Here is an 18,295-nt window from a genome sequence, read left to right on the forward strand (position 1 = left end):
TGTCTGCTACTGTTCAAATTTTTCAATCCTCACAATGAGCCAATTAGGACTCAAAATATTGCAAGTTTTCATGTTATAAAGTAGACATTTTAATAGGAGCAGCAGCACAGTCCTTTGGGAGAGAGAATTCAGTTACATTTTTTAGACAGAACTGATGTTTTTGTAGTTACTGCAATGTAAAAATCAAAATGGGGATATGTAAGTAAAAATGTAATGTAGAAGAGAATTTCTGTGAAAAACTACAGAGCATCAATACTCATTATTTTTATTTTGTAACAATCCACAACTGCTGTTTTCAATAATTTTATTATTTTTTTATACAGTATTGAAACAAAAATAATGTGGAGCATTCACATTTTCCCAAGGGATTCTTTGCAAGTTTGATCTCTACAAGGGTAAAACAGTGAAAAGCTTGAAGCTGGATCCATCCATGTTTAAACTCACAAGGAATAGGAAGACTGGGCCCGATTTTAAAATCATCTACAAGTTTTGATGTTTGTTTTTTTTTTCCTGTGCTGACATTTTATTGCCCCATTTATGTTTACTGTGTTTTTGTAAGGGAGGATGAATCAGGTTCCCAGCATTTGTCTTTAAAAGAAACTTCCAGTCCATGCGTAACAACAGTCCAAAGAAAACAACAAATCCCATTCCCCCCCGACCAGTCTCTTTCCTCCTCTCATCCACAGTTCATGTTCTATGCAACGTAGGTGTACACTTTGCGATCTTCTGGCGTCCTCGCCAAGTATTCTCTTTCTATTAGTCCTTCTATACGCTTTTTAATTACAACAGGGCTTGGAAGAAAACGTGCTCGGAGCTGCTGAGTTACCTGAAGACACAAAGTTGCAAAATGTTAGAAGAAGGCACATTATTAGCATAAAATTAGCATTTTAAATTACGTTTCTCTGCAGAAAATGGTGTCTCAATAAAAAATATTGGGATCAAGAAATGAAGAAGATGGAGAATTACTAAATTCAAAATGCTGTCCATTAAAAGACCAACATTTGTATTCTTGTGGAGTTCCTTACCTCCGCCACCAGGACATTGTGCTGCATCTTCTTCCTGGACTTCATGATTCGGACAATGGCTGCCTCAATCTCATGCTTCCGGTCATCATCCACTTTCTGCCGCGTCTCTTTCCTTTCAGGGTCTGACTCACCTTGTTTAGCAGCAACTGGAAAATTAAGATACAGGGGCAAGATGAGTTTGAGAAGAAAAAGTAGAAAACCTGTCAAGGTGCTGTTTTATATCAGCAGGAGGAAGGAGTCCAAACATGATGCTGGAGATTCAATTCATCTTCTGAGCTAAAGACATATCTATTGTTGTCCATAATTCTTTTTTCTGAAACTGATGTTATTGAATACTAGTGAAATAACATATTATAATCACAGTAGTAATGACCAATTATCTGTAGAAAGAAGGACATGGTATCATGTTTCTGATTTCTAGAAATGAAACCTGATTGAAAATACAGCCAGCAGTTTTAGATAGAAAATGGCCCAGAAGTGAGGTGAGACTTCTTTTTGTTGGGACGGGTTAGATGCATTATACAAAACCTTTGCCCACCTGTCTGTATTTTGACTCTGTGCAGTTTGGAGGTAAACTGATCATTAACTGTAAACACATGGCCGCTTTCAATCTCCTTAGACTTTGGCTCCTTGGTGAGAACTCTCTGTGTCGGCTTCCCGCAGGCCAAAGACTGCAACGCTCGCACCAACTCCCGCTCAGGAATATCCGTCTCCTGTTGAATCTCCTTTAGACGGGGACAGAATAGGCGATAAAGGGTGTACAAAAAAGGGGGACACATATTGTCAAACTCTGTCCTCAGATAGAGGCATGCCAGTCTTATAGTAATCAAAATAGCCTTGACGGACAAAAAGGATCAAATGGAAGAGAGTGAGATTAAGATAGAAATTTAAAAAGGTGCTTCACTGTGTCCCCACCTCGAAAGTGCACTTTTCTCTGTTATTGAAGAGCATGAGGATGGTCATCTGGAAGGTGGAGACCTGCAGTATGTGCTTCCGGGTGTTAGAGCCTGTCACCTGAGCCCCTCCCACACCCACCTCTGAACCATCCTCCTGCAGATGAAGTAGAAGCTAAGGTGAATTGAAACTCCAAACTTAAAAATCATACTAAACAGCAATATTGCATCTTGAAGTATGTAGTTTCTGATAAACAAGGCAAATGGCATTCTTGGTCTACCTTTTTAATAGTTCCATAGAAAGTTGCGTTTAGGTCTGCCCCGCCCATATGGTGTTGCAGTGTGAGCTGTCTACCACTGTGCTTAGCGAGGTAAAACCTGTAGAATAAAAGCCAAGACCATGTTCTTTAGAAACCACACAGAGCCACACGGAGCCCCCCTGTGTATAGTAAAACATTTGAGCAAATTAAAGAGCATTACCTTCTAAAGACTTCAAAGGCGTGTCTGGGAGAAGGGGGGATGGTGCATTTGGGGGTTGCTGACTGTGTAGGCCAGTAACCAGTAGTGAGGACTCTTACTGTGAGGTCCACACCACTTAGAGATGCCTGAAAGAGAAGGGTGAAAGTTTTTTTTTTTTTTTTTTAAATAACATTTTCTTTTAATATGCATTTTTATTAGGGGGGTAAAGATCACAGATACGACTACATCGATACACGGACCCCTGGATCGGTCTAAAGAGTGGGGCCTAAGGCCCGGGTCTAAAATCATGAATCGGTTGATTGAAGCTTTGCCGTCAATCCAACAAAGCTGCTGTGGTGTACACAAGGCTTTTGGAAGAGACGGCTGAGCGTTTGTGTGACGGAAGACAAAAGCTTCAGCATTTGTGTGATTAACAACTTAGTCATTCATGTTCATTCAAGTGCCTTTGTTTGTGTTTGCAGAAGAAACGTGCTGACTGCGAGGTAGTCTTTTTTGGAGTTAGCAGTGGCTGAGAGGAATAGATGGTAGATGGTATGGGAGTCATCCGTGTGTTCGTTCATAAACATTTGAGTAAAATGATATTCAAAACATTAGCATAACCGCATGCTAACACTCACTACAGTATTATTGTGCTCATGTGTGTTCTCATTTAATACTGTATGAGTATTTGAGTGCTCACAATGGCTGTGTAATGTGGACCTATGTTTGAGTTACTATCTCTACGATTACAGCAGCAAGAAGACAGTTTCACGTAATATGAGAGCTGATGTGGATTTTTATTTTGGCTAAAAGTGGCTGGCTAATTAAGTTGAAGTTATAATATTAGCATGTCCTAACTTTGCTATTCCCTGGTCCCTTTACAAAATATATATTTGAAAGTAGGCAATGCTTCTTTTATAGAATTGGCTTTTTATAATGGGAGGGGAATGTGTGTACATTAAATGAATAATAACTGTATCTGTCAGATTGAATTGTACAGTGGCTTGAATAAGTTTACAAACCCATGCTAAAGAAGTTTAAACAGAGGACTAAAAAACATCTTTTGGAAACTGATCTTAATGCATTAATTCAAAAATATTTAGGAAAATACAACTTTGTCAGGATGCATATTATCCTGAAAACGTTTTGGTGTCCTTAAAAAAGTTGGATTTTCCTTTTTTTATTAAGGCATTAAGATTTCCAAAAGATGTTTTTTTATTCCTCTTTTTAAATCAACTTTAGCATGGGTGTGTAAACTTATTTTAGCCACTGTATATCATCGCATTGCACCGAATTGTTTCAACATAGTTTTGAACTGAATTGTTCCATATTAAAATGTATTGTCCCTCAACCGTATTGTAGCACATGTATCTAGATAGGTTACAGATGATCTTATAAGAGAAATTCACTCCCCTACTTTTTATATAACATGACATAACAGTTATTAATCTCCATTGCAAAATAATTGGTCCAGAACATTCCCACAACATTATAACAAAGTATATCTTTAAAGTACTAATAACTAAAGACTAACTTCCACTCCTGTGCTTCAAATGTTCTTCCTTCAAACACATGGATCATGAATGTACTTCCCGCTTTTACATGTGCCTTGTTGAGAATAACAAGCGTTTTATTTCTCTGAAAAGCCGTGTGACTGCCTTACCGACGTGGTTTGTATGTGTTGCCTGAACTCATCCATGGTGGTGTTGGAGATGCTCATGTCTCTAAACATCCCTTCCAGTTTTGAAGTGAACTGACAGCCACATTCTGTCTGCAAAGGAGAAAGACAAAATAGGGAGTTGAAACTGCTGACTGGGAGTTAGACAGGGTGACGACAGAGCAACATGAGCAGAGAAGAAGAAATAACAATTAAGCAATCAATCAATTGTATTTGTCACATGAAATCGTACAAGGTCAAATTCCATTGAAGTGTTACCCCTTCAGCAAGGTGGCAGAGACGGTTCAACTAAAATACTAAACCCACAACACAAATACGTAAGCAACAACGGAAGTGAGCGTAATGTTGACAAACAGAGCCAGCGGACGAGCTGGAGGAAAGTTCTTATATGTTTGAGAAGTTTAAGTGAAACATGGTTCCTGGCTAATTATGATTATTGCCGCTAAGTGATTGTCACAAATAAGCACTGTGTTTCAATATCCTTGTATTTTCATATGTACTTTGCCATTTAGGCTACAAAGGAAAGTATGTGTGTGTGTGTGTGTGTGTGTGTGTGTGTGTGTGTGTGTGTGTGTGTGTGTGTGTGTGTGTGTGTGTGTGGTGTAAGACTGAGGACATGCAACAAATCCATAGACTGTGGTAAACAGTCCGTAGACAAATGGTAATATCCATCTATGAACAAACCCTTTTAAATGGCTTTAAACACAGTGTAAATATTCAGTCCACAGTCTGAATTCTATTTATTTACTTTATTATTTCCCAGTAGTAAGCACAATGCAAGGTCAGGGTTAAGATTCAGGGTTTATTTCATTCAGACCTACCGTGTATAACCGTGAACATAGACTGTGTATGTATGACATATTAAGCCCCTAACACTATAATAGGCAGCATACTGAAGGTAACACAATTAGCATTCACTTTAAACATCTGTTTACCGTAACCATAACCACTCACACAAGCAAACACACACACACTTTCCAAACCAACCGTATTGAGGGAATTTGCTGCTGGATAAGATAAGGTTAACCAGTTACAAGCACATAACGGTGGGATATAATATTTGTGTGATTTAAACAGCTTCACTAATTGCATAGACTTTAAACGCAGCACTCACGTGTTAAAAGATGCTGGGCACTAGCTTAATAGCCTCAATGGCAGAGTATACATATGCTTATTTGTGACAATCATGTAGCGTACCATGTTTCACTTACTTCTCAAACATACAAGAACTTTCCCCCTTGGGGTCAGTTTGTCAACAACACACTCACTGTTATTGTTGCTTATGTGTTTGTGTTGTTTCTTATTGTGTTGTGGCTTTTGCGTTTATGTTGTAGATTTTGTGTTGGGGTTGTCGCTTATGGATTTGTGTTGTGGCTTTTTCCGTTTGTGTTGTAGCTTTTGTATTGGTGTTGAACCGTACATCAGCTCCTTAAATGGCAATATTCTGCAAGATTCATCATAAAGCAAGAAGAGTCACCGGGATGAATGGCAATGGCAGTAAGTAATGGGGAACAGCACGAGAGATGTGCATAAACATCTACATTCTAAACATTCACTACTTTTCTTTTTTTTTTTTTACCTTGAGCTTAGAGATCATGTTCTTCTCCGAGTCATCTGAAACACTCTTGTTGCTGAGCAGCCTACGGCCCAGATGCTGCTTGTAGTACCTTTCAAACACATCCTTCTCCTGCATGAAACGAAACAACACCATGGCCTTGTCCAGGATTGACTCCACCTCCTGTTCTGTCAACTGGTTAAACAAGGCAGGGAGAAGAGAAATAAAGCACATACATTATATTCTTTCAGAGCATAAAAATATATAATAAAATATATTTGCTTTGCATTGAAAGAAAATGAGAAGATACCCCTTTGACACCCTTCTTGAGCTTGTCATCTATAAAGAGTGATAGGTACTCTGGTGAGCGGGAGTTGAGGTTGAGGAAATACTCAAAGTCTCCTGCTATGGTCTGTTTGAAGAGTCTATCATTGTTGAAAGACTCAAGGAGAAAACGATCAAATCGGGTCTTGAGGTCTAGCAGGCCCTGTTGAGGAGGCAATTACAAAGAGGTGATATAATCTTACAATTTAAATGAAACTGTATTAACAAGCAGTACATCATGGGCAAAAGCATTATGGGTACAGAAAATAAAACAGGCTATTACGAAAACCCAACAATAAACTAATAATAATTAATTTTCTTAAAGGAAAAATATGCAATGTCATCCTAAAGAACTAAAAAACAGAGACTAATAGAAAAGTAATCCCTCTCAATCATCACTTATGACCAACTAGATGTGCATTGTGGTGTATGTATCTTCAGAGACCCTGCACTGTATTTTCTCTTATCTTTCAGTGTCTGAGAATGTTTTGGGCGTCAACAAAAGAGCCTTAAGGCCCTATATCTGAGTAAATGTTACCAGAGACAGACACACAAGAACAGACAGGATGAAGCTCTGCAGTCACTCATTCATCTGGCATAACTGTGGATGTGTGGGTGCATTTATTTGTGCTTTAGAACATAACTGCCATGAAGAAATTCAAAAATACTGTTTTATTTTGATTCAGTGCTTCGTATAGGGCTCCCCCTTTTCATGCATTCTCTAGCTCACTAGACAACTGAGTGTTAGAGCATCGCAGCATCAGGTTTACATCACGACATTACCAGAAAAATGTAGCCAACTTGGCTGCCTTTGCAAGTGATGGGAGTTCACACATGGTACAACCTTTAAGGAAGCTAAACCAAAAAACGTATCAAAACTCCTTCAATTGTTGTAACATTGTATGGAAGTGATAATGAAGAAAATCTTTGATTTCTGCACGTTTTTGAACTGCGTAACTACCTGACTGTGTAACATTCCCGTCACAGCAAGCAGGGCAACAGAGCTCCACAGAGTGGTTCCAGAAGTAAAAATCCCATTTTCAGAATCCAGATATTGATTACTAGCCATAATGTCTAAACCATCCAAGTTACACTTACCACGATACCTTATATACCTTTGCATTTATTTTTTGCGGCAAATCAAATTAATAATATTAATAACGTATACTTTGGTAATCCCACAAGGGGAAATTACAATTTGCACTTACACTCAGTACCTATACATGCACTAAATGGAGAAGAACTGAACTGGCACCTCTCCAGCTACCAATCCACCACCATACTTTTGTCCATATAGGGACTTGAACCCGCGACCCTCCGGTTCCCAACCCAATTCCCTACTGACTGAGCTACTAGAGCATTTCTTTTGTAGCTTTACAAATAAACATACACACAATACATTTGGGTAATGTTTGTGAATTTCAAGATGGCAACTTAGTGAAGTCAGGCAGAAGGAGCATAAACAGCCCTGACCACGTGCACCCCAACTCCAACATTAAAAAAACAGCCAGACTAGCTGAAGTGAACTATCTTCCAAACTTTCCAAGAGGAGAAACACAGGGCAGTCTGGAAGAAATGAGACTACAGATTATGCATGAAGTGGAGAAAAGAGAGAAACTGATAGAAAAGAACCTAAACCCTTCATGGCCAGAAGATCTCTCAGGAAAACCCATTGGATCAAGGACTTCTAAGAAAAACAGCCAGCCCTTGGATTGAATGTAAAAAAGTGACTTTCTCAATCCTTTCCTGCCCCTCTTCACACATTTTTCTCAGTCTCCCTCAGTCTGACCATATTTCATCTCTCACCCCTTTTTTGTAAACAGTGGTTACCCTTTAACCACAACACAGCTCTAGGTTATTATGAGTGGTAGAATCTTGTCTCAGAACACTGTCAGAGTTGCCGCTTTTCTTTCACTGTTCTTCATATTGTTCAAATAGCGGCAGAAAACCTATTCACATTTACACAACTTGCTTGCATCCTTTGCCTTCCTCTGAGAGCCTATTTTCCTCACATTGTAACAATGTTGTTATACAACCACAAAATCCGCTTAAAGTGATAGTTTGGATCCTTACTTAAATAGTTGTATTTGTTATTCCTTTTGATTGTATTAGATCCTCCAGGTTTGTTCGTCAAGTTTTTAGCTTAAAAAGGTCTAGAAATGGCAATAGGTGTAAACCGAGCCCGGTGAAGTGCTCGTTTTCAAGACATGGATGGAGCGAGCCAAAACATTCTGGATAAATTCTACTAACATGGATTATTAACCATCACGTTGATAGTAATATTCACCTTGTAGCAATTACTTAACTAGAATTACCACCTTGCGGTGTGTGTGTGTGTGTGTGTGTGTGGGGGGGGGAGGTGCCTTGATTATACAGCATAAAAGTCATAATTTCCTATCCCGGGCTGGGACACATTCATACGGTTTCATAAAGTACTTATTGGACTTCAAGGTATCATTGCACCTACAATAATGTAGCTGTCTTCAATTTAGGTCATCCTGTACATCTCATCTGCGCTTTTTACTGCATCCACTGTGTGTATGATTGTGTGTTTATGTGCGCGCGCGTCAGTCATGGGGGAGTGAAGAAGTAACCCTGCACGCTGTAGTGAGCCGACAGGATTGAAACAGCAGCAACTTTCAGCGGCTTTATAGTGTTATTTATTATTAATAATTATAATAACCATATAATACTAGTTCCTTCAGTTTCAATAGACGGTCGTCGGTGCTCGGTCCCTAATGATGTCACAGTGCAGTTGACCTTGGGATATAAATTGTCAACACTCCCATCCATCAATCAATCAATCAATCAAATGTGTCCCATGAAATCACACAAGGTACAATTCCAGTGAAATGTAAACCCATATGCCCCTTTGAATTGTGCGTGACTCATCATGAAGCAGAATTCGGGGGAAAAAATATTCCTCACTGCATATTACAGGTGGGGGAACATTACTGACACGCATGTTGCTTTTGTGAGGGTAGTCATCAAAAGAACTACAAGCACTTTTGCTATTTTTAATTTTAAATTTTTGTAGGTCTTTTACAAACAGATAGATTTGATGTATTTTAATTGATTTCTTGTTTAAATTTTTCTTTATATTGACTCATTCATGTATTGACTTAAATAGTTTTAAATTAAATTTGCAGTTTAATGGCCATAGCTGATCATTTCTATTGCCGTTTTAAGAACTCATGCTAAACGTTTTACGTTAAGCACTTCAAGATGATCAGTTCCTGTCAACCAGTTCCTGTGTGTCTGACATATAGATACACATTCACACTTAACACCCACGTACTTGCACAGAAATATAAAAGGAACCAACCACATTCAAGTAACATATAAAGTTGTGTTGTTCACCCAGCATACCTGGATATAGTCGACAGGATTCTTGCCCTCTCCCTCTTCCGACACCAGAGCTTTGCCTTGCTCCCTCAAGTAAGAGCTCATACACTCGCACATCGTTTTCAGGCCATTTGGCACTCGACTAAACAGCTTGTACATGCATGCCAAGTCTGAGAGGGAGACATGGTCGGGGAAAATTATGAGAAACAAACAGAGACTGTTGCGGAAAGCCTGAAAAAAATAAAAGACTACTTTGCAATTTATAATTTTGAAATAAAAATGCAATTCTTTCATTGAATTTGGCATTGCTTTTACCTTCTGTCTTGCCGTTCTTGAGCATATGAACCAGGCCTGAGTTTTCCATCTCCACAATAGTCTTCATGTGTTTAGAAATTAGCTCCCTTTCCACCACTTTGACAATGGGCTCCTCTGTAGTCTTGTCCAGGCAATGCATAACTCGCTCTATCTCTTCATTGATTCTGGCCTCTACCTTCTTAATGTAGACACTGGCACTGTTTTCTGCTAGGAACTTTTGGCTCTCCATCTGAAAGAGCATATATTGTGCATTTGTTTTATTAAAAAGGATTTTCAGTGGCTACAAAAACATAAGACACCAAGAACCTACCAAAGACTTACTTGGAAGAATTCCGCTGACATATCTAAGAAAGGACCCTCAAAGTCTTCCTCATATACAGACCTGCCATCCAGGCCAAGAATCATCAGCATCTGACAGGCGTTTCTGATGGCACCCCTGCAATGGATGGAAAAAACACCAGGGTGAGACCAGGGCTTGACATTAACTTTTTGAGGCCCTTGTCCTTTGGACAGGTACATTTACGTTTCACTCGTCCATGCCCAAAAGTCACTTGGGCGAGTAAAGATTTATAAAATGAGAAATCTTTGTGTTTTGCTAATGCAGAATTTGAACAAACCATTGAAAGCATCCAAACATTATCAACATTAATACAATTCAGTTGGAACAGTAAAAACAAACCTGTCCGAAGAATAGATTCCCCTTTCAAGAAGAAAAAGTATCTCCAGATTCGAGGTATTTGAAAAGGTCAGAAAGAGTATTGTGTAACAATAACTCAACAAAAACATCAACCAGTATTAATCCACATAATAACCCACGTTCCCTCCCACTTTTGGTGTTCCTGCATATTTCCTAACCAGCTTCCCGGACGCCGGTGAAAGCACGCCTGTAGTGTTCTCTGTCATTCTGCTGGCCCTACGTAACCATACATCCATGACCGTAACGTTACCGGGGTTACCTTCTGTTTTGGGGAAAGGGAGCTTGTCATGCTCCTTTATCTTGTTAAGATAAGCTAGGTTAGCCTCCTTGTGTTCGTTTCTCAAATGTAGGCTACTTTCAAATTTCTTGGATGGTTCCCTTGAATAAACTGTCCATTTATTTTATATTTTATATATATTTTTTGGCACCTATGTCACATTACCACAAGCCTGTAAACTTAGAGGCCTAAACAAAGAGAAGGCATTGCAGCGTTGGGAGTGCTTTAAAACCTATATCATACAGTTTTCAATACAGATTAAGTCTCACAGAAGAAAGTAGTAGCATTTGGCTTATAAAATAAAATGGAGATGAGGTTTAACTTGTCCAGAGGAGCAAGTCAATTTCTATCCCACTTGCCCTACAAAAAATCCATGTGTCCCGAACAAGCTTTAATATTCAGCTCTGCATTTTAGCAATTATTAAAAACAAAAATGCATTGCAAAACAAAAAAGCAACAAAAAGTAAATGCATGATTGTGCCTGAAGTTGAAACACAAGTACAAATATCTAGTTTGCTGCATGTAACCACATTTTCGAAGTAAACCAAAATATGGAGCATCCTGGAGTTGCAGTTGTCCTACAAATCAAGCAGTGAAGTACTAATCCTGCATACCTGTCTACAACCTCTCCCTTCCTCTCACGAGCAATCATGTCCAGTAACGTCTGTCGTAGATGGTCTCGAATGCAACCGTAGCGCACCACCTGGTCTCTGAAAATGATGAGGCCAAGGTTGTACACATTCTCCACATTGTTTTGTTGAACATAAACCCGGTCCTGCAAGATAAGAGAGAATGAAGGGAAAAAGACATTGATTACTGTATGTATGTATGTATGTATGTATGTATGTATGTATGTATGTAAGAAATACTATGGCACAAACTGACTCAATTACATTCATTTAAAAGCACGGTAACTACTCTATAGCGTACACATTTTAGATGAGATGTATTCCCCCTCTCCCACTTCACAAGTATGTATTTTAAGTATTTTTTATGCTGACTGGTGTTGACAAAACTACATCCACTGTGACCCAATGTGGTGCAAAGTACTTTTAACTGGTGCTGGATAAGCCAGCGACACTTTCATTTTACTACAAGACTACCAGGATATTTTATGGCATCATAATGTGATTTGCATGGCTGTTGTGTAAAACACAAAAGTTTAGTCCTGGCAATTTCAAGAAGCATGTTTTATGAGCTTATAGGGTTTGGTTTTGATGCCTCTTTTTTCTTCTTCATTTGAATAAAAATGAAATAACATTTCTTAGATTACATCCTACATAAATGCTATAAATTAAAAATGACATATGGCAGGTAACAGGTAAAATGTAAATGCATACTCTGCATTAAAACTTACAACGCCCTAGATCTCCTAGACAAATAAATAACATCTCCAGGAACTAAAGAGAGGCTGTGGCTTCCAAAAAAGATAAATACACTGGGTGAGAACAACAAAGTCACACTTTAAACACATGGTTTTAAACACACGCTAAATCTGTCTGCTCTCATTGCATTTACGTAGAGAGTCTATTGTAGCTTAACACCAGAAAGCCAACTGTCCAGGGTAAGAAAAGCAAAGGAAAGAGGAGAGTGCAGAACAAAAGAACCCCAGGAGAGCTGTGTAGTCTCTAGTGTACTGTGCAATTGTTTTACCTACACTTGTGCCCATCTTGAGGGTTCACTTACTCACTCACACACACACACACACACACACACACACACACACACACAACCACAAACATTTTAGACTTGCTGCTAAAGTGAATCAACTAGTCCTGCCAGTTTTCCAACACAACAAATAAATAATTAATAAATAAATACAGCAACAGAGGCTCAATGTTAGGACCACAACACAACAGCAACTTACAAAGTCCAGAATAGGATGTAGGTTAGTCACAGTTTGAAACAAAAGGCTTTTTCTTCAAAAGCACAAATGACTCATGACAGGGAACAAGCACCAATGATCGCCTTGCAGAGGCAACATTATCCATAAGACAGACATTATAATTATGGTACCATTGACAAAACAAAAACGGCATTGTGCAATGTTAAAGACCTTTGTACAGTTATTAATCTACAACTACAAAATGATTCATACAAAATGAGTATGACAATAGAGTACAACATCCTACTTACCATGTACATGAGGATGTCTCTGATCATGACCATGGCAGTCTGATGGTCATTCCAGGCCTGATTCAGTGTTTGCAGAAAGTTATTATTTAGAGAGTTTAAAACATCTTCCCGTACCTGAAAATACAAACAGATTGACAAAATTGAGATCACATCAAGTTATTTCTGATGAGACTGATAAACATCGGGTCATAAAGGACACAAATAATTTAAAGGGGAGAGGGGAGTTTACAACATCTGGACCTGAAAGTGGTCTAGAAATTTAGTATACAAAGTCCATCCTCAGTCCATGAAGTCCATTTAAACTTGGTAAAAGATGGGTGTATATGCTTGTTTATGTTGTTGTAAATATAATCAAACATCACTCAAGTATGTTCTTTGCTACTGAAAGTTACACTTTTTTATTCATGAGTGAAAGTAGCCTAAAAATAAATGGAAACTTGAAACAAAGACATAATAGCAATTAATTATCACCGATTATCTCACAATTCAATGTATCCTCATCTCTTTTCTGTAAATGATTTTCATAAAAAGAGCTGCATTAGCAAGGAAAATGTTTACTTTGTTGATGAGGTGCTCTGTGACGACCTCCCTCAGGCCTGTGTAAAGCTTTTCCCCATGCTTGTGGAGCACCATGGTGTAGGCATTCCTGTACAGCTCTTCAAAGCTTAACCCACTGTTATTCTTCCTCTGGATCTCCTGGATAGCATTCTTTAGAAGGTCCCAAATGTTGTTCACATACTTCTCATCCATTGTCATCTACGGTGGGACAAAAAGATTAAAGTGTGTTTACATGAAAAATGTCTATTCTTCATTATTTTTTACATGGTATTTATAAATGACAAAATTAGTATCAAGGATTAATCCAGTATATGCTCTACATTGTTAATAACCAATAATATTGTAGCTTTCTAAAGCTATCTCCACGCCATCTTGGCAGTAACTGACGTTGGCTAACCCAAAAATGGGCAAAGAGGTGGCGTGTGGATGGAGATGAGGTGGGCGGAATGAAGCCTGCAGTCTATACTCACTTCCTATGACAGCACCTGCCTATATATCATTTAAAAACCATTTAAAAATCCAGCCAATCATGCTCAAAGCAAAGCTGTTGCTAGCCCTCACATGGTCAGACCTTTAGTTGTGGGACCAGGTGCTCAACCTCTCCACCACCTTTGATGTGTTAAACTCCAAATAATCATCTCTAACTACACTTACCTTTCTAGTATTTTAGTATAAAAGTAAGCATGAAATTATAATTTTTAAAGTCACAATATTTTGTTGTTTCTGCCTAATTGCCGGAATAGTAAAGGAGTCGCTTTCCAGGTATTGTGACGTGTGTTACAGAGTGACGCACGTTTGTCACAAAAGTAAAGGCTGGACTACAATAGAGCTGTTTGGAGCAGTTTGTGAACTGAGTTTTCTGTTGGAGATGGTAAGTCCCTTGGGGGGGGGGGGACTTTGTGCTATTTAACTTTGTAAAACTATACTATGCACAAAAAAAGATATTCAACACAATAAAACGAAATGGAAAAAAGCATACAGGATCAGTACGTCTCAATGGCTTCTGGAAATACATGAGCTGTAATGGGATTAACTGGTGATGGTCAAACTGGTGTTGCACTTGCTTGTAAACTCAACATTTGAGCAAGGATACTGTGTGTTCAATCACTCATCTCCTCACTGACTCATTCTGCATGACACCCACTCATAATCCTGGATATCCAACAGAAGAAAAAACACATGTCTGTGTTTTACAGTAGAAACCTCAACAATGAATGGGAGGATGTTGCAAGGGCTAGGGATTCCCCGCTGGTTCGCTGTTGGTAAACTATGACAGCGTTACCTGTCACATTACAAGGTTCAGGGTGATACCCGTTTCTCATATGCAAGGGATAGACAAGGTAATCACGATGGCATGTCCCACTACATGACAACTGCACACATAACATTGACTAATTGAGTGAGTGAATATGTAATTCTGCCCATTGATCAGCGGACAGTGGTATTAGTAGGTTGCTAGGTTGACGTCAACAACATGAACTAACGTTAGCCAACTCACTCAAGTTACCGTAGGCATGTTTACTGTAACGTTAGTCTCACGTTAGGCTGAAGTTGCCTTAGCTCTCAAGCTAGGTTACATGATAATGTGTAATTGCCATCTTTAACAGCCAAAAGAGCTTGGCGTTACCGTAATACTTGCTGACTGACTGCAACTTGGCTAGCGTTAGGTTAGCTAACCTTATCAGGCCTGCACTTAGCTGACGTTAGCTACCATTTGCTAATATGTCACTAACGAAGTTTTCTTATGCCAACATTAGCTCATGTCAAACGACGATAACATTTTTAAACCAAGAAGCTAGCTAACGTTAGCTAAATAAACGTAACTGATAACATAGCTAGTTAATGTTCTTCGGGTAACGTGTCCAGCTAATAGCAATTTTCACCTGACAATGACATGTTTTTCTCGTTTGACCAGCTAGCTAGCAAGCAGTTGCTAGCATTGAGACCTGTCATCCCCAACCCCGGCACTCGAGACCCATACTAAGCGTCTCAGTTCTCACAGAGCCGGAAAATACTTACAGGAAAGGCTCGTATCCTCATCTTGGTGTCCTTCTTGGTGTTGCCTTTGGGGTTGGACATGATTAGTTAGAACGACTTTCGTTTCTAAGTTGACTTAAAGACTACATGAAAGGCAGTTGCTAGTTTGTTTTCTACGCAAAGAAGGCGAGAGGGAAACTCAGCGACCTCCCCTTCAGGAATTAGGTCGGTCTGTTTTGTTGTTGTCACTCGCTCTCTTCTCAGTGGATTTTGGCTAATGTTAGCTTGTATGCAGTGATGGCGGACGGCTGTACTCCACTGCGCAACGCCAAACTCTCGCGAGAATAAAGTCCATTCTGTCAGGTGCATTCCACAGGTTGATGTTAAGGTTGACTGCTCACTCATATCACATCGGTTGGCATTAACGCTGTTACGTTTGATATTAATGTAAGAGTACAGTGACAAAATAACTGTCGGCACAGCAACATTAACAGTGCACATGTTAACCGGGAAGCGTCCAATTGGTTTGTGTTATCATTGTGAGGTACCAGAAACTGTAGAGCATGTGCTTGTTAGTTGCTGGACAGCCTATCAGAGATACAGGACATGTTGGACGAAATGATGAAACGATTTGGGGTAAAAGGTTCAGGAGAACAGAACGTGGTTAAAGGTGCTAAAAGTGGACAAGGCGAAGAACATCCCCGGTAAGCTTTGAGAACAGGAGTACCATTTCACATAGTGGACTGTAGGAGGTAAAAAAGAAGATGGCAGTAGTGTAACATTAAGAATACAAGCTTCTGTTAAAACCATAGACAGTTAAAGAAATGGACCGACTAGAAGCACTTTTCCTGTGATGGCTGAGCTCTACTGCGTCCAACTGAGCTGGTTAATATTAACAGAGTATGGTTAAAACTCGAAGAAGAAAATAAATAACTGCTCAACTTAGAAGTAGCATTGAAAGAAACCGCACCGATGGCAGAACAAAACTTTATTTGGTGAGAGATAGACAATTTGAGTTTTAGACCAGGCCACTACCCCCAGGAGCTGGTACTTTTTACTAGAACCTACGTTACACGACCACTCTGTGCCTGCGTCAGATACAGTTCAACACCATGCTAATTCTCATCTTTTCTGTTTCCCAGTCCACCGCTCCCTTTGAGAATTGCCCAACAGCAAGTTCCGGTGATTGACCAACGACTGGAAGATGGAATATCTTCTCACTGTCATGACGACGCTCTCTGAATGAGACAAAGAAAAACATTAATTACAGCAAAATAGGTGAGTCAATACAAAAGCAAGACACATAACCCTTGTGTTGTCTTCCCGTTAACAATTACTTTCAGGTCAAATTCTGATGTTTTTGTCGCTTTTTCTGATTTATTTGTCACTTTTTCCATGCTTTTGGTGCTTTTTTAAAAGAAATACCTTAGCTGGTTTTATAGGTTTACACTTATTATTGGAATTCATGGTCAACAATTTATATCAAATTAAACATACGTTGTTAGTTATAAACGGAGAAATTATGAATAATGTTGACTAATAGTTAAGATCAGAGGATGTTGAGTGGATCACAGATGGGTATATGTCAAAGTTTAGTCTGGATACTGTTTTGAAACCATTAAAAGGTTATCACTAATTTTACCTGAAGAATGTTGTATGGAATCATCCATGTTATATTTGGGTAATTTGGTTTAAAGAAATCCATATTTCAGATATAATATCCTGTGAAACAGGTCAATTTGACCCAAGGACTACACAAGGGTTAAATATATATTATTATAGCAAACTGGGAATATTAGGCTAACAGAATGTTAAACCCAACACCTACCTTAGAGTACAGTAAAGCCACAAAGTTAATTAATTACCACAGCTTACTCACATGTTACAGTCTTAGCTTGCATAGTAGCACTATGCTTTTATTATTAGCTATAAAAGGAAAGTCTAGAAGAAAGAAGTCTACCTCTGCATTCTGGTGTCATGATGGGAACTGTTGCATTCTTTCGGAGATTAGCTCCAGCTGTCTTCCTCAGGCCCATGTTCTCCAGCTCCAGCTTTCTGATTTCAGTCTGCATGGCGCTGATCACCGGTATAAGCTTTTTCTCGCTGTCCATTGCACACGTTTCCACCCTGTCTGCATCTGCATGGAACACACAACTTGACCCCATCTGACCCGCAAACACACAGTCTACACATTGACTGTTTGTGTAGAAGCCACACCACACATCAAAAACAGCAATTTAGTCTGTCATCAGACCACTGATGGTCTAGTCACAGAATGGGGAGAGAGTTATTTTCTTCTTAGTGATCTGATGCCTCCCACTTTCCTTCCTCCTGTTAAATATTCATGTACTCTGTCAACGTAAAGGCACAATAGGAACTTGGGAGAGGCGTAGTCTTTGGTCTCACAGTCTGTCAATGGGGAGCTGCTTCTCCTTTATCCTCAGTGTGGCTAAACTGGACAAAGAAGCCCCAAAATGGGTTTAGTATGTGAAGTATATCAAAACAGACCTCTCAGTTTCCACACTAATGTCCTCATTTTTGGGCTGATGCTTTCTGCATTGACACAAATCTAAAACTGCACACACAGTTAAACCCATAACAAGTGAGTATATACTTATTATAAGTAATAAGTGTAATGAATAACCAGAAAACTGCTGTGTGATTGTGTTTATTTGTACATACTTATACATGTTTACTGTAAGAGGCTTTATGGTAAGAACATATGCATGCATCATATGTGCACTGTTAAGGAGAGATAGTAGGACTCAGTGAGTGTATGTTTGGTGCTGCTCTGCTTCTCTCTAGTGTCTAGTAGTCCTAGCATCATGCTTAGAGTAACCTAACTCCAAGCAGAAAAAGCATTATTTTACTGACCTCTTCTGGTTGAAATTGTCAAGTCCGTAGGACCTCTACTCTGACAACAACTAAAATTGATGTCAGTGTTCAACACACTCTGATTACACTTCTATAATTACACCTTCCCTATCACTAAATCCACTTCAGATTGCCTTATGAATATTTGTCATTGACACATAACAACTTTAAAAAAAAAAGTT

At 39.1% G+C, this 18,295-nt stretch overlaps 1 protein-coding gene across 1 annotated transcript; it reads right to left on the bottom strand.

Moving 5' to 3' along the window:
• Nucleotides 1-287: 287 nt before the first annotated feature.
• Nucleotides 288-15,573, bottom strand: LOC117953619 (cullin-3-B-like). Its single transcript, XM_034886810.1, has 16 exons — nt 15,282-15,573; nt 13,263-13,460; nt 12,705-12,818; nt 11,183-11,343; nt 9,916-10,030; nt 9,595-9,823; nt 9,304-9,449; nt 5,921-6,097; nt 5,635-5,805; nt 4,041-4,148; nt 2,399-2,523; nt 2,200-2,296; nt 1,941-2,075; nt 1,564-1,750; nt 1,026-1,171; nt 288-826 (listed from the first exon to the last, which is right to left on the bottom strand). The coding sequence occupies exons 1-16, from the start codon at nt 15,339-15,341 to the stop codon at nt 695-697; spliced, it is 2,301 nt and encodes a 766-aa protein (XP_034742701.1). The 5' UTR covers nt 15,342-15,573; the 3' UTR covers nt 288-694.
• Between the last annotated feature and the right edge of the window lie 2,722 nt (nt 15,574-18,295).

The sequence above is a fragment of the Etheostoma cragini genome, chromosome 12 (assembly GCF_013103735.1).
Source record: "Etheostoma cragini isolate CJK2018 chromosome 12, CSU_Ecrag_1.0, whole genome shotgun sequence".
NCBI classification, from domain to species: Eukaryota; Metazoa; Chordata; class Actinopteri; order Perciformes; family Percidae; genus Etheostoma; species Etheostoma cragini.

Excerpts from the sequence above, each read along its gene's own strand:
- LOC117953619 (XM_034886810.1), bottom strand. The coding sequence starts at position 15,341 with ATGTCCAACCCCAAAGGCAACACCAAGAAGGACACCAAGATGAGGATA. Across the intron at positions 13,461-15,281 it reads TGAGGATACGAGCCTTTCCT|ATGACAATGGATGAGAAGTA; the intron begins GTAAGTATTTTC and ends GTCCCACCGTAG. Across the intron at positions 1,172-1,563 it reads CAGAGTCAAAATACAGACAG|TTGCTGCTAAACAAGGTGAG; the intron begins GTGGGCAAAGGT and ends TTAATTTTCCAG.